The sequence below is a fragment of the Oryctolagus cuniculus genome, chromosome 9, assembly GCF_051225735.1.
Source record: "Oryctolagus cuniculus isolate XC-2025 breed Fujian yellow rabbit chromosome 9, ASM5122573v1, whole genome shotgun sequence".
Taxonomy (NCBI): domain Eukaryota; kingdom Metazoa; phylum Chordata; class Mammalia; order Lagomorpha; family Leporidae; genus Oryctolagus; species Oryctolagus cuniculus.
The window spans coordinates 101,395,674-101,418,149 of record NC_142875.1 but is presented as its reverse complement, the minus strand read 5'-3'; the positions used below and the strand labels follow the sequence as shown (position 1 = coordinate 101,418,149).

The 22,476-nt window shown below is 39.2% G+C and overlaps 1 protein-coding gene across 1 annotated transcript; it reads left to right on the top strand.

The window, feature by feature from the left end:
* The first annotated feature begins 4,503 nt into the window (after positions 1 to 4,503).
* LOC127491971 (C-type lectin domain family 2 member E-like) lies at positions 4,504 to 18,683 on the top strand. Its single transcript, XM_051849945.3, has 7 exons — positions 4,504 to 4,720; positions 6,469 to 6,622; positions 9,233 to 9,376; positions 12,466 to 12,635; positions 16,092 to 16,195; positions 16,944 to 17,048; positions 18,380 to 18,683. Exons 2-7 carry the CDS (start codon positions 6,574 to 6,576, stop codon positions 18,624 to 18,626), a joined length of 819 nt encoding a protein of 272 aa, XP_051705905.3. The 5' UTR covers positions 4,504 to 4,720; positions 6,469 to 6,573; the 3' UTR covers positions 18,627 to 18,683.
* The last annotated feature ends 3,793 nt before the right edge of the window (positions 18,684 to 22,476 follow it).

Below are 22,476 nucleotides of genomic sequence, written 5' to 3'. Positions count from 1 at the left end.
AAATATTTGGCACATAAATAAACTTATCTTTTGATTCTGTTTTTCCTTAGACTTTATTGTATTTGAAAGAGAAGAGAAGAGAGAGAGCAAGCAATCAAAAAGAGAGAGATCCCTTCCTGCTGGTTCAGATTCTTGGCCAGGACCAAAGCTTGGAATCAGGAACTCAATTGAAGGGTCCCATGTGGATGGCAGGGACCTCAGTACTCGAGTCATGACTTTCTTCCTCCTAGGGTGCCCATTAGCAGGAAGCTGGAAGCAGGAGCAGGGAGCTGGAAGTCAAACCCAAGTACCGGGATGTGGAGCATGGGTATCTTAATTGTTAAGCTACTTGCCTACTTCTCCACGGAATTTTTGAAGAACCTTTGTATTGTTACATAACTTTATCCCATGCAAAGCGTTGATGTGTTCTGTATCTCACCCTTTTTAAAAGCATAACAGGCCCTAAGCCAGAGAAAGATGCAGCACTGAAAGAAAATTACAGACCAATATCCCTGATGAACATAGATGCAAAAATCCTCAATAAAATTCTGGCCAATAGAATACAACAACACATCAGGAAAATCATCCACCCAGACCAAGTGGGATTCATCCCTGGTATGCAGGGATGGTTCAACATTCGCAAATCAATCAATGTGATTCACCACATTAACAGACTGCAGAAGAAAAACCATATGGTTATCTCAATTGATGCAGAGAAAGCATTTGATAAAATTCAACACCCTTTCATGATGAAAACTCTAAGCAAATTGGGTATAGAAGGAACATTCCTCAATATAATCAAAGCAATTTATAAAAAACCCACAGCCAGCATCCTATTGAATGGGGAAAAGTTGGAAGCATTTCCACTGAAATCTGGCACCAGGCAGGGATGTCCACTCTCACCACTGCTATTTAACATAGTTCTGGAAGTTTTAGCCAGAGCCATCAGACAAGAAAAAGAAATCAAAGGAATACAAATCAAGAAGGAAGAAGTCAAACTATCCCTCTTTGCAGACGATATGATTCTGTACTTAGAGGATCCAAAGAACTCTACTAAGAGACTATTGGAACTCATAGAGGAGTTTGGCAAAGTGGCAGGATATAAAATCAATGCACAAAAATCAATAGCCTTTGTATACACAAGCAATGCCACAGCTGAGAAAGAACTGCTAAGATCAATCCCATTCACAATAGCTACAAAAACAATCAAATACCTTGGAATAAACTTAACCAAGGACGTTAAAGATCTCTACGATGAAAATTACAAAACCTTAAAGAAAGAAATAGAAGAGGATACCAAAAAATGCAAAAATCTTCCATGCTCATGGATTGGAAGAATCAATATCATCAAAATGTCCATTCTCCCAAAAGCAATTTATAGATTCAATGCAATCCCAATCAAGATACCAAAGACATTCTTCGCAGATCTAGAAAAAATGATGCTGAAATTCATATGGAGGCACAAGATACCTCGAATAGCTAAAGCAATCTTGTACAACAAAAACAAAGCCGGAGGCATCACAATACCAGACTTCAGGACATACTACAGGGCAGTTGTAATCAAAACAGCATGGTACTGGTACAGAAACAGATGGATAGACCAATGGAACAGAATTGAAACACCAGAAATCAATCCAAACATCTACAGCCAACTTATATTTGATCAAGGATCTAAAACTAATTCCTGGAGCAAGGACAGTCTATTCAATAAATGGTGCTGGGAAAACTGGATTTCCACGTGCATAAGCATGAAGCAAGACCCCTACCTTACACCTTACACAAAAATCCACTCAACGTGGATTAAAGACCTAAATCTACGTCCTGACACCATTAAGTTATTAGAGAACATTGGAGAAACCCTTCAAGATATTGGCACAGGCAAAGAATTTCTGGAAAAGACCCGGGAGGCACAGACAGTCAAAGCCAAAATCAACTATTGGGATTGCATCAAATTGAGAAGTTTCTGTACTGCAAAAGAAACAGTCAGGAGAGTGAAGAGACAACCGTCAGAATGGGAAAAAATATTTGCAAACTATGCAACAGATAAAGGGTTAATAACCAGAATCTACAAAGAGATCAAGAAACTCCACAAAAACAAAACAAACAACCCACTTAAGAGATGGGCCAAGGACTTCAATAGACATTTTTCAAAAGAGGAAATCCAAATGGCCAACAGGCACATGAAAAAATGTTCAAGGTCACTAGCAATCAGGGAAATGCAAATCAAAAGCACAATGAGGTTTCACCTCACCCCGGTTAGAATGGCTCACATACAGAAATCTACCAACAACAGATGCTGGCGAGGATGTGGGGAAAAAGGGACACTAACCCACTGTTGGTGGGAATGCAAACTGGTCAAGCCACTATGGAAATCAGTCTGGAGATTCCTCAGAAACCTGAATATAACCCTACCGTTCGACCCAGCCATCCCACTCCTTGGAATTTACCCAAAGGAGTTTAAATTGATAAACAAAAAAGCGGTCTGCACCCTAATGTTTATTGCAGCACCATTCACAATAGCCAAGACCTGGAACCAACCTAAATGCCCATCAATGGTAGACTGGATAAAGAAATTATGGGATATGTATTCTTTAGAATACTATACCGCAGTAAGAAACAACGAAATCCAGTCATTTGCAATAAAATGGAGGAATCTGGAACACATCATGCTGAGTGAAGTAAGCCAGTCCCAAAGGGACAAATACCATATGTTCTCCCTGATCGGTGACAACTGACTGAACACCAAAAAGGAAACCTCCTGAAGTGAAATGGACACTATGAGAAATGGTGACTTGATCAGCATAGCCCTGACTGCTAATGGACAACTTAATACATTATCCCTCATAGTATTTTTTTTTGTCTGTTCTACTTAATATGACTGGTTTAATTCTGTAATTATCACACAGTTATTCTTAAGTGTTGAAAATTAACTGAAATGTGATCCCTGTTAAACATAAGAGTGGGAATAAGAGAGGGAAGAGATGTATAATTTGGGGCATGCTCGGGCTGACTTGCCCCAATTGGTAGAGTTGGAAACATACCAGGGGATTCCAATTCAATCCCATCAAGGTGGCATGTGCCAATGCCATCTCACTATTCCAAGTGATCAATTTCAGTTCACAATTGATCATAATGAAAGGACTAAGAGTCAAAGGGAGCACATAAACAAGTCTAGTATCTGCTAACACTAACCGATAGAATAAATAAAGGGGAGAGTGATCCAACATGGGAAGTGAGATACTCAGCAGACTCATAGAATGGCGGATGTCCTAAATAGCACTCTGGCCTCAGAATCAGCCCTAAAGGCACTCGGATCTGGCTGAAAAGCCCATGAGAGTATTTCAGGCATGGAAAGCCAAGACACTCTGGCAAAAAGATCTCTGTGAGTGAGATCCCAGTGGAAAGAACAGGTCTTCAAAGAGGGAGGTGCCTTTCTCTGAAGGGAGGAGAGAACCTCCACTTTGACTATGACCGTGTCTAAACAAGATAAGAGTCGGAGAACTCAAGGGGCTTCCATAGCCTTGGAAACTCATGACTGGTGCATAGGGAGATTACTGATGCCATAAACAGGAGTGTCAATTTGTAAAGTCAACAACAGGAGTCACTGTGCACTTACTCCTCATGTAGGATCTCTGTCCTTAATGTGCTGTACACTGAGGCTTAATGCTATAACGAGTACTCAAACAGTATATTTCACTTTGTGTTTCTATGGGGGTGCAAACGATTGAAATCTTTACTTAATGTACACTAAACTGATCTTCTGTAAAAAAAAAAAAAAAAAGAAATTATCAATTCCCAACTTGACTCTCACTGGGATTAAACATGACAATAGGTCTGATCTGATTTCATCATCATTTAAAAAAATCATCTATTATTTTTCACTTTATGTTTCTGTGTGGGAGCAAACTGTTGAAATCCTTGCTTAAGGTATACTAAGCTGATCTTCTGTATATTAAGATAATCGAAAATGAATCTTGATGTGAATGGAAGGGGAGAGGGAGTGGGAAAGGGGAGGGTTGTGGGTGGGAGGGACGGTATTGGGGGGGAAGCCATTGTAACCCATGAGTCGTACTTTGGAAATTTATATTCATTAAATAAAAGACAAAAAAAAATAATAAAAAAAAAGCATAACAGGATCAGTATAAGGAGTCCAGAGTTACCACGAGTGAGGGAACTTTTCAGAAAATGATAGGACAGTGGAGAAAGACCAAATATAAAGACACTGTTCCTCACAAAGGAAAGGGAATGAGGCTGAAAGCAGCACTCCTAGATAAACTCTTTAGTTGTAAGGCAAAACAATTTTTTTAATCAAAAAGATTGAAAAAAACAGACCAAAGGAAACATTTGACCAGGAGGATTCAAGAAATACTACAGAAAGCTTTGGCTGGTGAATTACTGACTCCCCCTTCACTGCTCCTTGGAGCGAAGCTTAAGGCTGTGTGGCTTTCAACTCCTTCCATTGGCAGTAAACAGGGCTCCTCCCTACTCCTTGGAGGTCAGTGGGGGAGGGAAGCTGAGCCAACAGGGAAGTCCTCAGTGCGGTGGAGCTTGCACAGTGTGGTGGAGCTCACCCAGTGCTTGGCTTTTCCTCCTGCAGTCTGTTCTCTCCACCAGAAGAGCTTCTAGGAGCTGCTGCCTCTTGAGCTTGAACCTGAGAACAGACACAGCAGGAGATGTGCACAGGCTGACCTGCAGTAGCATGCTTGGATCAGACAACCCTCAACCAACACGGGACACTCTGGTAAGAGGGCAAAATGTTACTTTTGGTTAGAGTTTGAGGTATACTTTGTAATATAGCACTAATAATACTGTAATATGGCAATAGCCAAGGATACAAAAGTAAAACTTATGGTTTTAAAACAGTACTTTAAATTTTGTGAAAATTTGTACTAGAGCTAAAGGTTTGAAAAATATAATCTGTTAAAGATTTCCCCAATTTCTCCCCCCCCCCATATACACACCTGCTTGACTATAGAAAAATTATTACGGAGATGTGTAATTATATCTATTGAATAAAAATTCAACATATAACAATGGAGAGAATTTTATGTCTTACAACTCAGCTTAAAAAACGTTGTCAATCCATTATTTTATGTTTGTCTCTCAAGCACCTTACTTTGAAATAGAGGGTGACAAGTGTCTATCTTTACCTGTATCAAAATAATATAATGTGATTACAATGATCTTAGCATGATGTGAATAGTGAAAATATTTTGTTGTTGAATTTGAGAACTACCTCCTATTATGGGGAGTAGAAGCTCTGTAGGTGAGAACATTCATGGCATGATTCAAACACAAGGAATCCATGGAATTTAGTAGAGGGGTTAAATGAACAGAGCCCACTAGCTCATTTTATTAATATAGAGAATATATTTAATGTATTTCATAGGTATACTTCTAAGATAGCCATACTACTCTCTCTCCTTCTCTCCCTCAATCCTCTTCCATCCTTTTTTTTTTTTTTTTAAAGATTTATTTATCTATTTGAAAGTGAGTTACACAGAAAGAGGAGAGGTAGAGAGAGATAGAGATCTTCCATCAGCTGGTTCACTCCCCAATTGGCCGCAACGGCGAGAACTGCGCCATTCCGAAGCCAGGAGCCAGGAGCTTCTTCCGGGTCTCCCACGTGACTGCAGGGGCGCAAGGACTTGGTCTATCTTCTGCTTTCCCAGGCCATAGCAGAGAGCTGGATTGGAAGAGGAGCAGCTGGGACTAGAATTGGCATCCATATGGGATGCTGGCGCTTCAGACCAGGCCGTTAACCTGCTGCGCCACAGTGCCAGCCCCCACTTTTTTTTTTAATTTTTACCAAGACATAGTTCAATCTACTCCATAATCACAAGCTTAATGCACTAGTAACCATAATATTCAATAAGTAAAAAAAGCTGGTTCCCAAAAGACAAATATCATATGTTTTCTCTGATATGTGATAGTCAATATTAGAATACAAAAAAATTTCAGGAAGCTTTTTAACTTCTCTGTTGCTTTAAGGAAATTGACACTTCTGTGGATTACAGATAATAAAAGCTCTTATTTGATAATACTATTGTGAGTTTAAATAAAATCATAAAATTTAAGCATGTAGAAAGAGACCTACCACACAGTAAACACATAATAAATATTAGAATTTTTGTATTATTCATATAAAGGGGAATTCATATTCTTTTTGGTGAATTCTATGATTTTGTGCTCAAATCATCTAGAACTGGATCTGTGGCTGTGATTCATAATGATCAGAATTAACTAAAATTTTTGTAGGTCAAGGTGATGATTGTATTGGCTTCCTCAAGCACTGAGCCTCATTCCCCTACTGCTGAGCCCAACAGTCAGAACTGCTTCAGTGTCTCCAACTGATCCCAGTAATTCCTCCTACAGTAGTAGAATAGAAGGGGTTTTGGATGGCTGGGTGCCAAAGGTCAGAGTTATGTGGCCCATCAGACCCCAAGAAAGTTTTGTCATATTTCTATTAACACTGTGTTCTCCTTTTAGATGGTCTTCTTTTATATGCCTGAAGCTAAATCCAAGTAGTGTGGCGGGATCCTGAATCTGTGTGTTTATTAGGGCCAGTCTGTCTTTTTCAAACCAAAAAGAGGCATGAGTGATGACCTCATATTGACCGCTTCAGGAGAATCTCATTCTCCAGGTGAGATGACACTAATGATAGGCTCTGGGTGCTATTTGTGAAGAAAACAAATCTATAATGACCAACCCTCTGGAGAAATTCAGGGGCTTCTAGCTATTTATCTCTTCTGTGTTGAATTCTACTTAGCTATTCATCCAAGATATTTTATGAACAGATCTACACAATATTAATAGTAATAGTACTGTAATATGGCAATAGCCAAAGATACAAAAGTAAAACTTACGGTTTTAAAACAGTACTTTGCCTCTGCCTGTCAAAAAAAAAAAAACAAAACAAAACAAAAAAACAAACAAACAAAAAAAAAACCAGTACTTTAAATTTTGGGAAAATTTGTACTAGAGCTAAAGGTTTTTTGGTAGCAGATGAGAGCTCCATTCTTCCACGTTCTTACCAATACAGTCATGTGACACTCAATGACAGGGATAAGTTTTGAGAAATGTGTTGCTAGGCAGTTTCACCATAGAGTGTATTTACAAAACCCAGAATGTATGTCAATCACTTACCAGGGCCCCCTGATGCAGTTGAGCTACAGTAAGCAAAAGATGCATGCAGGAGACTGCTTCTGGTATAATTTGGCACATTGCTTTATAATAAACTTTTTATATGAGCAGAAGGAAAACAATCTAACATAATAATGAAAAGTATAAGAATAAATACATAAACCAATGATATAGTCATTTATTATCATTCTCAAGTATGTGCTATGCAAATTTGCATGTGCTATACTTTTATATGACTGGTATGAAGCACAGTAGGTTTGTCTACAGCAGCAGAGTGTGCTACACTATTACACTATGACACTATGATGACTACAATGTCCATAGATTACAGAAATTCTTAAACTCCACTTTAATCCAATGGGATCATTGTCCTATAGATCCATCCATCACTGACTGAAATGCTATTATATAGTGCATGACTGTACTTGGTATGGGCAGAGTTTTAATTTTAGTCATTCTAATGGGTTTGTAGTAATTTATAAATTTGGTTTTAAATTGAATTTTATTAATGACTAGTTATGATGAGTACTTTTCATGTAGAATTTTCCATCATATATCTTCTTTAGAATGTGTCTGTTCAATTCTTTCACTTATATTTTTATTTAGTTTTTTTATTTTGTTAGGTATTAGTAGTTCCTTATATATTTATATATGAAAGTTCTTTATCAGATATTTGATTTGCAAATAGTTTCTTCTAGTGCTCAGTTTTTCATTTTGTAAACTGCATTTTTTTTCTCTGTATTTTGAAGAGTAAAGAGTTTTAGGAAGTCAAACTTGATGGATAGTGTTATTTTTTTAAAAAAGACTTATTTATTTATTTGAAAGGAGGATGACAGAGAGGGACAGATAAAGTCATCTTCCAACTGCTTGTTCATCCCTTACATGACTGTAATGGCCAGGACTGGGCCAAGTTGAATCCAGGAGCCTGGACTTCCATCCAGTTCTCCCACGTAAATGGCAGGGGCGCAAGTTCTTGGGCCCTCTTCTGCTGCTTTCTCAAGTGCATTTGCAGGGAGCTGGATGGGAAGTGAAGCAGATGGCACTTTGATATGGTATGCTGGCATTCTGTGCCACCGTGCTGGGCCATGGATTATGCTTTTTAGGTTGAATTAAAGAAATCTGTGCTTAACTAAATATCGCAAAATGTTTTCCTATATACTCTTCTAGAAGTTCTAGTTTTAGGGTTTACACTTATTTCCATGCAACACTTTGGGATATAGGGATTGAAATCATTTTTTACATATGGATGTTAAATTATTCCAGCACCACTTATGAAAATTACTATACTATTTTTTTGTGTCTTTGCTGAAGTTCTACATTCATGTTTGTGTGGATTTATTTATGAACCTTATATTTGTCTGTTTTTATACCAATACTGTGCCATATTGATAACTTTAGCTTTATACTAAGTCTTTAGACTAGGTAATGTTTGTCTTCCAGCTTAGTTCTTTTCCAGCTTGCTTTGGCTAGTCTAGTTTATTTAAATTTTGTGTGACTATTAGAAATAATGTCTACCAAAACAAAACAAAAGATTAAGATGAGGTTTGCTGAGATTTTTCCATGGAATTGTGACAAATCTGTAGATTAATGTTAAGGCTGACATATCTACTACACTGCGTCTTCAGACTCTTGAAAACAGTTCTCTCTCCCCATTTATTTATGCCTGATTTCTCAGGATACAAAGATTATTGGTTTGTGTATATTGATTTTCCTAAAGATTCATTTACTTATTTGAAAGCCAGAGTTAGAGAGATAGAGGGAGAGACAGAGAGAAAGAGATCTTTCATGTGCTGATTGATTCCTCAAGTGGCTGCAATGGCCAGACTGAGCCAGGCTGAAGCTAGGAGCCAGGAGTTTCATTTGTGTCTCTCATGTGAGTGCAGGGACCCAAACACTTGAGTCATCTGCTGCTGCTTTTTCCAAGCTGTTAGCAAAGAGTTGGATTGGAAGAAGAGCAACTGGGACTTGAACAAGTGCCCATGTGGAATGCTGGTGTTCAGCTATACCAGCTATGCCACAACACCAGCCTCTGTATATCGCTCTTTATCTTGCATTTTACAATGTTCTAACAGACTTTCTTGTAATAGAGAGCTGATTAATTTTCTTATAGGAAATATTATGTCTTCCAACTTTACCGTAGAGTCACAGGAACCTCCAAAGCAGAATAAAAAGAGATTTTTTAACTCTAAAATTATCATCATCATCATCTTCTTTCTGGTGATTCTAATAACTACGCTGGCCACAATTTTAGCAGGTAAGTTCCCTGGTTCCCAAATATGCTCTTAATTTTTCTATAAAGTATTTTATCCTTTTCATGCCTCTTATAATTAGAACAAGGCTTTGGGATGATTTCACACCAAACTTGATCCTGATTTTTGTGCAAATGCTCCTCAATGTACAAGGGTGTTATGTCCCAATACATCCATCATAAATTTAAGTTGTCATACCTATCTTATCAGACACCTAGCTTAGCTGCATAGTGTACTGCAGAGTATCAGGAGTCTGTTCTCCTGATGGTGTGGCTGCCTGGGAGCTGCTGTTCACTCCTCTGCTCAACACTGTGAGAGAGTACCACACCACACATCACCAGCCTGGGGAAAGATCAGAGTTAAAATCTGAAGTGTGATTTCTACTGAAAGTGCATTGTTTTCACATCACTGTAGTTGCAAACAAACAAACAAACAAAACCAACCCTAACTTGAACCATTGTAAGTTGGGGACCATCTAAGTATTGGAATGAGCATCAATTTCCTCCTCTGTGACATGAAGGTAGTAGCCATAATAAATAGTGTGAGGATAAAATTAGCTGATGCATGAGAAGTCTCTCTGTAAACAAGTATTGCTAGTATTTTGGTTCTAACCACAGCAAGAGCTTCTGGGTAAAATATAAATCACCACACTGTTTACTTTATCAGGAAAGGCTCAGTGTGAAAACAATGTGAGAAGAAAAAGCAGTATGTCTGGTGACGTAGTTTACAATTTGCCGCAGGCCCTTATGTCTTGGTGGATTGGAAGCATTTTGGGGAACAATCTGTAGCTCGTGGATTAACTCACCCTACTGCACAGGCTCTTGCAAGAATATTGGTGTGTTTTTCTAAGCTTCTTCTAGTTGTGGCTTGGTCTTTAAGAATGAATACTGAGCTCAAGGTCTAAAACATTTGATCTCTCTGGCTGTGCAGCTTGCAATGATGTGGTCGTATATCCAAGTCCCAATCATGTTTCATAGCTGTATCTGGGTAACAGAGAAATAGAAGGAGAAAGATTGTTGCTATCTTAAATGCCAAGATTTTTCCACAAAACATAGATCATTTTTTCGTATTCAAAGCGGTATGCAGCTTTCCTCCTTCATGAGAGTAAACTATGGACCTCTGTCCAACTAGCAAGTTGAAACAATGGGTATTTATAAGTATACTTGCATAAGGATATGCATACACAACTGTGTGTATGATATTCACATGACATTTGTTATAAAGGTATATATAATATGTAGGCATACACTAATGTATAGAAATAAATATACATGCATGTATATGTAAATATATACATATAAATGAGTTTAGATATAGATAAAAATTAATCAAGTTTATTCTATGAACTATATATTATGACTTATTAACATGTACATTTAGCTTGAAGTACAGCCTTTGAGAAAATACAGCTTTTGGCTCTTTTGAGCAATATAATAAGAGGAAGAAGAGGTGGAAGGAGGGATGTGAGGGGGAGGAGGAGAAGACGGACTCTGAGGGGAAGAAGGAGGAAGTGGAGGAGGAAAAGAAGGAATTTCTTGAAACAAAATACATTTTTACAAAGCATTTGAGGCTTTACAAGATGTTCTTCTACAGGACGCTTGCTTTTGAGTAGTCCAGAGAGGTGTGGAGGGAAGCGCTGTTGCCTTTTTTTCCCTTTTGTTTTATGTGAGGAACCGAGCTTCAGAGATGTTAACTGCCTGAAAGCAGTCATGTAGGTTGCCTCCTTCTGAAAGAGCTTATACTTTGGGGCTTCTGTATAAAATAAACGCCCACTGATTTATTTAAAGTAGCTGGCATATGTCCCACGTGTTCTTAGAGAGACACAGTTTCTTCAGGGTGCCACCTGCCAGCTAGGACAGCGCTGTCTACCCCCACAGGTGCTCCTGATCTGCCCTCCATGGCTCTCCTCGGTGGAACTCCCACAGATCCTCCTACTCATTCCCTAGTCGAGTTCTGCTTAAAAGACTTCCTTATGCATTCAGTCACGCAAAGGTGCAGACAGTTCAGAAAGAGGAATAGGCTGCCCACTGCGCTGAAGTTGAACAGCAGGACCAGAATCTCATTTCCAGGTTTTGTTGCTGGTTAATTAAGCCATTCAGCACACAGCATCTCAGTCTCCTTACCTATACAACACAGGACTCAAACCAGATAACTTCAGGGTTGCTTTTGATGCTAAAACCCCCTAAAGGCCCTAAAATCATTAAGCAAAAATAGGCATAGTTGATGCAATTTGAGGGAGGAAAGATAAGCATACTAAACTCTTATGACCCAGATCAGAAGACTGAATTTATGCTTTGGCATAAAAACAGGCTTTTTCTGCTTAATAGATGTAGACATTTAGGTTAAAGGAATCTGTGTTACAATAAACTGAAGATCTAAGCATTCTTCCTCTAGTGTCTTATGCAAACTTAGAGTGCCAGCTTCAATGTCAATTTTAATCCCTTCCTCTGATGAGCTGCTCTCAACACACATTCTCTGGATCTCTATCACTATTCCTTTTGTATCATTCCTTGAGATTGTAATCATAAGTTCGATCTCTATCTGCCCCATTAGACTCTTAGCACAACAGTGGTAGAGACCAAGTCTATAATAAACATATCTGACAGTGCTTGGCACATCGTTTAGACTCAGAAAAATATTGCGATTGAACACATGGGTGTCTATTAGGTAATTGTATATAGATCCCTCATGAGAGGCCTGGGTTAAAGACACTAACTTAATAACTGTCAGTCTATGTGTGACAGTTAACAGCATAGGAATGAGTGTGGTCACCCAGGAGAGTGTTTCTTGGGGACAGCACCGATCGCTGAATCAGAGCAGCAACAGCATCTGCATGAGCAGTGTTCATCAAGGATTTCTTTCAACCTCAAAAGAAAGGAAGTGCGCAAATCTAAGAGCCCCCCTCATTTCGGAAAAAAAGCAGAGTGATTAGGGTGGTCCAAAACCATTCAGACAGAAGCACCAAAGCTAATGTGGCAAATTTCATTAATCTGCACAGATAAATGTTTTAAGTTACTTTCTACTGTGTCTCAGAGCAGGAAGTCCAGGAATTTCTACTCCTTCCATACTTAAAATATAATTAAATTGCTTTCAGTTGAAAAACGCAAACCTCCCACTGAACACACGTCATGCCAGGATGACTGGATTGGTTTCCTGGGAAAGTGCTTCTATTTCTCGGAAAATACAACGACCTGGGCATCAAGTCAGAGCTTCTGTGCCTCCCATGCAGCAACTCTTGCTGTATTCAACACCACAAAAGAACTGGTAAGGCAATGCTTTTGAACTGTTAGGCTTCCAGGGGTTAGAGCTGGTAAGAAGAATATATGCTGGCAATGGAAATGGTCCAGAAGAGACCCTCTTATCTAGGACACAGGGGTCTCCATTTCTCACCTTCACGCAACACTCTGTAGTAAAAGCATGCATCTGGGTCAGACCACAGATAGGGCAGGTCAGAGCAACCCTTGCCGCACAAATTATTAGGCAGTATTTAGGAGATCAGGATCAAGAGTACTTAGAAACAAGGTGCATACTAGGCATCTTCCTCATGTCCTATGTAGAACAATTTATTTGCCACTGCCCATAACAAAGACTCGAGTTAGTCTTCCAAGTCCAACCACATAATAATCTACCTACACTTTCAAATGGGAACAGAACATCAATGTCCAATAAAAATCCAAAACCATTTCCATAGTTTAGACCTGGGAAGCTGCAATCAAGTCTCTGGTAAAGAACTGTTGTTCACCTACCTCTTTAACACCAAAAATTACCATTTATGGGATTATATGAAAAAATAATAAGCAGAATCATAACAAAACATTTGGCAGGGCTATCAGAAAGAAAGAATAATTGAATTGATGTCATTAAAATCTTGGAGTAGGGTGCTGGTGCTGTAGCATAGTAGGCTAAGCCTCTGAGTGCTGGCATCACATATTGTTGCTGGTTCTTGTTCTGCTGCTCCTCTTCCAACCCAGATCTCTGCTTATGGCCTGGGAAAGCAGTAGAAGATAGCCCATGTGCTTGGGCCTCTGCACCCACATTGGAGACCTGGAGGAGGCTTCTGGCTCCTGGCTCCAGCTCTGGCAATTGCACCATTCAGGGAGTGAACCAATGGATGGTAGACTGCTCCCTCTGTCTCTCCCTCTCCTTGTGTGCAACTCTACCTCTCAAATAAATAAATCTTAAGAAAAAAAAAAAAGATCCTGGAGTTTTGGGAACACAGAAAAGAGTAATCAGGCAAACTTAGAAGCATACAATTTAAACTGCTCATGAACATAGAAATAACAGAAATAAAATATTCAATGTTGGAGGTGATAACAGAGCAGTCAGGGGCTCAAGCAACATGGGTAATATTTAACATTTATTGAAGAAGAGTGACTGACCCAAGCTGAAGTTGATTGATAAAACATTCTGACAAAGATTTTTAAATAAGTACTTTAAGGTGGTTTAAAGATACAAATGAAGTCATATATTTCATGCAATAAAATATTCAATTATGGGGGTCGGCACTGTGGCACAGAGGATTAATGCCCTGGCCTGAAGCCCCAGCATCCCATATGGGTGCCGGTTCTAGTCCTGGCTGCTCCTCTTCCAATCCAGCTCTCTGCTATGGCCTGGGAAAACAGTAGAAGATGGCCCAAGACCTTGGGTTCCTGCACCCACGTAGGAGATCCAGAAGAAACTCCTGGCTCCTGGCTTTGGATCGGCGCAGCTCCGACCATTGCGGCCATCTGGGGAGTGAACCATCGGACGGAAGACCTCTCTCTCTCTCTACCTCACCTCTTTCCATGTAATTCTGACTTTCAAATAAATAAATAAATCTTAAAAAAAGAATATTCAATTATTAAACTTAATTGAACAGGGGAGGAAGAGAATTGAGTAAAAAACTCATAGCTATGGAAACAGGACAAAAAGAAAATACTTTAACTTCAAAACACTGCCATTGAAATAGGTTTTAGGGGCTGGCGCTGTGGCGCACTGGGTTAAAGCCCCAGCCTGCAGCGCCGGTATCCCATATGGGTGCCGATTTGAGTCCTGACTGTTTCTCTTCTGATCCAGCCCTCTGCTGTGGCCTGGTAAAGCAGTGGAAGATGGTCCAACTCCTTGGACCATGCATCCACGTGGGAGACCTGGAAGAAGCTCCTGGCTCCTGGCTTCAGATCTGCTCAGCTCTGGTCTCTCTCTCTCTCTCTCTCTCTGGCTCTGCCTCTCTCTGTAACTCTATCTTTCAAATAAATAAAAAAAACTTTATAAAAATAGATTTTAGACATAACAATGAGAAAAATGTAGAAAAAGATAGTATGACAAAATTATAAATGAAGATAAAAAAAAAACAAAACTGGTTCTCTGAGTAGGCAGGACTAATTACAAAAAAAGAAAAGGCATATTTACCCTAATAAACATAATTACAAACTAATTACATGATTACAAACAATAGTGACTTAAAAGCATAAACTATTGCAAATAATATTATGTCAATTTACACTTTGTAGAAATGGATAAGTGTCTAAAAAGTTATCTAAACAATTGTGTAGGCAATCTAAAAATTGAGGCATATACAGAGAAATGTACATTTCTTTTTTTTAAAGATTTATTTATTTGAGAGGCAGAGTTACAGACAGAGGGAGGGAGCGAGAAAGAGAGTGAGAGAGAGAAGGGTCTTCCATCCGCTGGTTTACTCCTCAAATGGCTGCATCTGCTGGAGTTGGGCCAATCCAAAGCCAGGAGCTGAGAGCTTCTTCCAGGTCTCCTACGTGGGTGCAGGGACCCAAGGACTTGGGCCAACTTCCACTGCTTTCCCAGGCCATCAGTGGGGAGCTGGATTGGAGGTAGAGCAGCCGGGACTCAAACCAGTCTCCATATGTGATACCGGCACTGCCAGAGCTGCAGGCGGAGGCTTACCCTACTACGCCACAGTGCTGATTCCCCTCTGAAATGTACATTGCTTAAAAATGAAAGAGTGAATGTAGGCTGTAGGATCCAAATTAATTAAATGCATAAAGAAAATATTAATCCAGCAGAATTCAGAGAAGGTAAAAGAAAAACATGCAGTCAGAAAACTCATCAATGATAAATCCAAGTGTAACAGCAATCAAAAATAAAATATAAATATATTTAATTCAACTCTTAAGAGAAAATTTTCATATCGATTTAAAAGCAAGCAAGAAAGTCTAGTTGTGTGCTACCTACAGAGACATATTTATGCACATGCCCACCCAAAGACACATGAAAAAGCTGAAATGAAGGAAAAGATGAGAAGCACTATTAACCAAAATCAGATGAAAGAAAAAAGCTGGGTTAGTAGTAACTATAACAGAAAGTAAATTCTATCAGAACAAACTATGAAACCAGAAAATATATAGAGGCTGAATGAACCAAGAGCTATTCAAACACTTTACTGCTAACCAAAGTTCTCTCACTAGGGAACCAACCCTAGAAAGATTTGTTGGCAAATCTGACAAAGCCTTTACGGAATAGATACTCTGTGGTATACCAATTCTTTTAGAAACAAGCAGAGATTAAAGCTACATTATGCCATTGGGTATAAATTGTCCGAAGTTCTCACAGAAATAACACAGCTGATGAAGTAAGCCCTGAATCCGTAAGGACAGTGCACCTCTAAGGTTGTTTCTGAATGTGGAAAAGAAAAAGAGTATGTCAGACGAAAGAATATTCAGGATGGTGAGGCATGTGATATGATCCTGTATATATATCTTATTAAAGGATTTCCTGATGCGTTATTCTGACTACTCTCAATACTGGATTGGACTGAGCCGAAAACCAGGACAGACTTGGCAGTGGATAGACGGGACCATATACAGTGATCGGTGAGTCCCAGTATACAGTTTATACAATTGCATCTGGACCCAAGAGTTCTGTCTACCATGGACACATCTGAGTTATAATTTATATACACCATTCTCTTGTAAGTTTCCTTTGTGGGAGAGACTAAAATGAACACAGAGAAAAAATGGTAATAAAAATCATTATACAGATAATTTAATTCCTATAATATGACAAATATAATGCTTCATAGTCATTATACCATTTTATCTCCACAACAATTCTGAAAGGTATACACAAAGATACTTTCATAAAGTTTATGGAGAATGGAAATAAAAGGAATTTATTTTTGTGTCAAAATTTTGAGGGTTCTTCAAAAAGGTCATGAAAGATGCATATGTGTGAAAAAACTATGCATGGATTTATTTTTTTGCACCAAAATATATTTATTTTTAAATAGCATTTTTCATAAATTTTCTGAAGTACTCTTGTATTTATCTCCAATTTAGCAATGAAAACATTGATGGTCTGAGATGTTGAATAATTAGAATATTTTGCAACACATACTTAAGTTATATTTGTCAATAAATCTTATACTCCCCACCATGTAAGGGCAGATTTTGTTGAGTTTATGGAGCTACATTAGGCCAAACAAAATATGCATTCTGAAATATTAAAAAAATTATTGTGTTTGTTGGGAGTAAAAAGAGCATAGCAAAGGAAATTTTTCTGTGATGCTTCCATTCAGTTCCCATGAATTCTGACACCTTTCCCCACTGCATTTTGTTTCAGGTTTAAAATAATTGGAATTGGAGAATGCGCCTATTTACACAAAACTGGGATCAGCAGTGCTAGCGGCCATTTGGTTAGAAAGTGGATTTGCAGCAAACCAGAGACAAACACACCAAGAAGTTAAGACACCAGAGATCTGCGATCTTTTTACATAAAACATAGCTTCTTTCCCTCTGAAAGAACTATATTACATTAATATAAATGTACATGAAATTCATGTTTAGAAATTTTCCTTTCTGCTCACTCCAAATTTCTCACTCTATTTTTTCTATAAGTATTCTGGATTCTTAGCATTCAGGACACATAACCACTATATTTAAAATTCTCAGATCTATAGAATACGATTTCTAATATATAATGCATTATAATATGAATGAAAATTTTAGTTACATTTTAAGACATTTAATTCTATGAATTCATGCTAACCATTTAAATTGTTTATTTTCCTAAGAACTTTAACTTTCTTGATTTTGGCCCCATCTTACTTTTATCATAGTTTATTAGTTTTATTTTAGTTTTGCAATATTTGCAGTATTTTAAGAGATTCAGACAAGTACCTGGGGTAATCTGAGCATGAAGACTTCACTGCAACAAGAAAACAGAAATGCAAGCAAAATTTGTATCAGATCACCACGTGGGGACCTTCAGTGTGCTCCCTTGTGAATGCCAAGGATGTTGCATAAATGACAGGATGAATAATGTGAATGAGGAAGGAATGGTTTGAACTTTGCTACTCAAACTTCTCAAATTTGAGCAACTAACAAATTGGATTTTGTGTCAGAATGTTTCTCCTGTATTATTTTTTATGTCTACTCAAGCTCCATAATCTCTCTTCAAGAAGGCATAATCTCAGTTATTGTGAAGTCTGTAATATGCATCCTATGGGTGCATCATGTGTACTCATTTATAGAAACTTAAATGGTGATAATAGGAGAGTAACATTGCAGAATGAAACTTGTAAGAGTTTGGGAAAACAGCTTAGCAGTATCTCATTACTATACTCGATCTTCTATTATAGAGCACACCTAATTTCCCATCTTTGCACTCTCTCCCTCTTTTCATTCTCATTTTCAGTTTCCTTTTCTCCCTATGCTTACACCCCCTGTTCTTTCTGATCACTCATTTGGTTATTTTAATCCCAACAAGGGTACGCAAATTCACTGTCCACAGTGAAACAAGTGCCTAGCCAGCTAGAGACTAAAAGAGGAAAATTTCTTTCCAATTAAAACAGATCGTTGATCGTTGTGTAAGTCTTCATAAAATTTAGGACTTGGTTCTAATGGTCTTTACTTAATCCAACTGTATTGTATTATTACTCCATTGTTCCTTTTTTTAAAAGATTTTATTTTATTATTATTATTATTATTATTTTTTGACAGGCAGAGTGGACAGTGAGAGAGAGAGAGACAGAGAGAAAGGTCTTCCTTTTGCCATTGGTTCACCCTCCAATGGCCGCTGTGGCTGGAGCCAGGTGCTTCTCCTGGTCTCCCATGGGGTGCAGGGCCCAGGTACTTGGGCCATCCTCCACTGCACTCCCTGGCCACAGCAGAGAGCTGGCCTGGAAGAGGGGCAACCGTGACAGAATCCGGTGCCCCGACCGGGACTAGAACCCGGTGTGCCGGCGCCGCTAGGTGGAGGATTAGCCTATTGAGCCGCGGCGCCGGCTTATTTTATTATTTTTGACAGGCAGAGTTAGACAGTGAAAGAGACAGAGAGAAAGGTCTTCCTTCCATTGGTTCACTCCCAAATGGCTGCCATGGCTGGCGCTGCGCCGATCGGAAGCCAGGAGCCAAGTGCTTCCTCCTGGTCTCCCATGCAGGTGCAGGGCCCAAGGACCTGGGCCATCCTCCACTGGCCTCCTGGGCCACAATGAGCCACGGCGCTGGCCCCTTCCATTGTTCTTCTATATCAAGGATCAATGAAGTTATTTTTCTTGGAAAACAAATGTAAAGAATAGTGACAAGGGTCTTAGCCTTAAATCGGCAATCAGTTTAGACAGTCTGGATAAGTTTAGACTGGATAGATGAAGTTTCAACATTTCAACAAACTTCAGTGGTAGTACAAAGAAGGAAGTGCCCAAGCTACAGGAAGAAATGCCCAGAGAAATCACCTCAGGGAAAATATTTTAAAGTTAGGTAAAGAAAGGGAAGGTTTTCTGTGAAGAAAACTCTGAGAGAGAATATTGCCGGCAGAGTGAAAACCGTGTGTGAGGCGTTGCACAATAAAGAAATTCTGAGTCTGGACACGCTGAAATGGAAGAGGTGTGAGGTGGGGGTAGGAGCTGGGGGGGAGGGGTAGGGAAAAGAGCGAGGCCAGGACCAGAGTTAGAGGGAGTGAAGTGCTCTGACAGATTCGGGTAAGCCTTCATGCTCTGCAGTAGTCAGAAATCACTACACACTTGCAAAGAAGACAGTGGGATCGCCAACTAAACAATTTAAAAAGGTAACTCGCAGAACATTCTAAAAGCTACGTGATATCCACAAACAGTGGCAGTGGGAATGGAGGCGTGAACGGGTCCAGGAATTTTCAGAGATGAACTCAGAGAATATGGGGCAAGCGGGACAAAGGAGACATAGGTGTTAAGAAGGAATTCCAGGCCGGTGCCGTGGTTCACTAGGCTAATCCTCCGCCTGTGGTGCTGGCACCCCGGGTTCTAGTCCCGTTGGGGTGCCACATTCTGTCCAGGTTGCTCCTCTTCCAGTCCAGCTCTCTGCTGTGGCCTGGGAGTGCAGTGGAGGATGGCCCAAGTGCTTGGGCCCTGCACCTGCAAGGGAGACCAGGAGGAAGCACCTGGCTCCTAGCTTTGGATCACTTTGGTGCACCAGCCGCAGCAGCCATTTGGGGGGTGAACCAACGGAAAAGAAGACTGACCTCCCTCTCTCTCTCTCTCTCTCTCTCTCTCTGCCTGTCAAAACAAACAAACAAACAAAAAAACAAACAAAAAACAAACAAAAAAACAAAAAAACCCCTTGGCTCTTAGTAGCTCATCAAGATTTAAGGAAACAAACAAACAAAAAACAAAAACAAAACAAAAAAAGGAATTCCAGATTTCTGTCTCAAGCAATAAGACGAATAGTAGTGCTTTCTATCTACTGATAAAGAAAGAAAAGGATATTTTAGACATACTGAGTTTCAGAAGCCTGTAGGAAATCCAGGTGGATGTGTTTAACGAAAAACAGGCTGTGCCGAGCTGGAAATAAGGAGCAAGAGGCAGCTGGGTATGGGAAACAGATGCAGACAGCTGCTGTGAGACCTCAGGGACCAGCCTCATGATAAAAGGACATTGTTTGCTTAAAGAAACGTGTTTTTCCTCTATGCATATGTGTTTCTTTAGTGACTTTCTAATTAATTTTTTAACTGTTTAGGTGACGTATAGTTCCCTAAATTTAGTCATTTTTGAGAGTTGAATCTGTACCTACAAAATGATATAACTTCAGATAGTAACTCAATCCTTGTGTATTTACAATGGGATTAAATAAAGCAATGAAAATCTTTCAAGAGATAGTTGCTACAATGCTTGGTCACATTGGATCTGTACTACTTCTTTTTTTTTTTTTTTTTTAGAGACAGAGAGAAAGGTCTTCCTTTGCCATTGGTTCACCCTCCAATGGCTGCCGTGGCTGGTGCGTTGCGGCTGGCGCATCGCGCTGATCTGAAGCCAGGAGCCAGGTGCTTCTCCTGGTCTCCCATGAGGGTGCAGGGCCCAAGGACTTGGGCCATCCTCCACTGCACCCCCCGGGCCATAGCAGAGAGCTGGCCTGGAAGAGGGTCAACTGGGACAGAATCTGGCACCCCGACCGGGACTAGAACCCGGGGTGCCGGCACCGCAGGTGGAGGATTAGCCTATTGAGCCATGGCGCCGGCCTGTACTACTTCTAATACCAAGTAGTACATGTAAAATCTTTCTTTGCTCTTTCAAGTAATTTAGTTTATCAATTATATGATTATTGTGTTAGTCCTGTCAAATAATAGAGAAATGATGTCAACAATCTGTATGACTCATGGCTTTTGTGGTACCTAATGCTGTTTCACCCTTAATGATATAATTTTTAATGTTATCTATGTTTAATCTCAACTTCATTAATTAATATTAAAATGTTACTCTCATGTTTACTAAATAATACTAATAGTATTTTAAAGAAAAATGGAAACTTTTGGTTTTTTAAAATTAAAATCACAAATGTTTTCACAACTCTCTTGAAGGATAATAAAGGATAATTACACCTGGAGCTGCAGATCTCTGAAATGCATGTAACGTGTAAGAGTTAAAATTTTTTATACTTGATTATACTTGAAATTGCATTTTTAAAGTATAACATATGCACTAACGTATAAGTTTTCACAATGATTAATGGGAAAGTCTAGCTGTCCAAAAATATTTTAATTATGTCTTTTGATGGGGAATATACTGAGAATAAATGAGGAGAAAGATGTTCAGGAGTATAATCCCACTGTGTGAGAACCATTGGAAGAGAATTCATTTGATTGTAGAGACGCTAACTTGGGAATGAGACACTAGCACAGCTGAGTATTTGGTCCCAGAATAGTAATCAAGTAGGTATGAACAATTAATAATTAAAGATTTATGGATCACTGTTTTTATCTTCCTGGAATTCTTTTGGTTTGGTCTAGCAATACTTCACATGCATCTTAAATTTACACCTTTGAGTTGCCAAAAAGCCACTGTGAATTTTAACTATGAAAATAATCCAAATTTATTTGCCTTCTGAAAGTTCATCAGACTATTTTACAATTTTAACAAACTCACTAATATACTTTTAGCTAGATTAAAAAAAGAGCATACTCTAATGAAAGAGGATATATCATAATTGATATCACATTAATACAAAGATCACAAGAGATTATGAAAATCATACACCAACAAATTGACTGCCTAGCAGAAATGGACACATTCCTAGGTATGTAAAATGTAACAAGACTGAATAATGAACATATAGAAAATTATAACAAACCAATAATGAGTGAGGAGATTGAATCAGTGATAAAAACTCTCCCATCTAAGAAAACTACATGGGTTGAATTTGACCAAACATGTCAAGAACTAACTTTAACCTTCCTCAAACTCTTACAAAAAATTGAGGATAGAGAAAGGATAGTTCCAAAAGCATTTTAAAAAGCAGTTTTCCTGATATGCAAGCCACACAAGGACATTACAAAAAATGAAAACTATAAGGCAATATCTCTGATGAACAAAGGTGCCAGGGTGCCGGCGCCACAGGTGGAGGATTAGCCAAGTGAGCCGTGGTGCCAGCCGCTTTTTCTCTTTTTAAGATTTACCTATCTATTCAAAAGTCAGAGTTACACAGAGAGAGGGAGAGACAGAGAAAGAAACATCTTTCATCTGCCACATCACCTTCCAGATGGCCTCAAAGGCCAGAGCTGGTCCAGTCCGAAGCCAGGAGCCTGGAGTTTCCTCTGTGTCTCCCACATGGGTGGCGATGGCCTAAACACCTGGGCCATCTTCCACTGCTTTCCCAGGTGAATTAGCAGGGAGCTGGATCAGAAGTGGAAC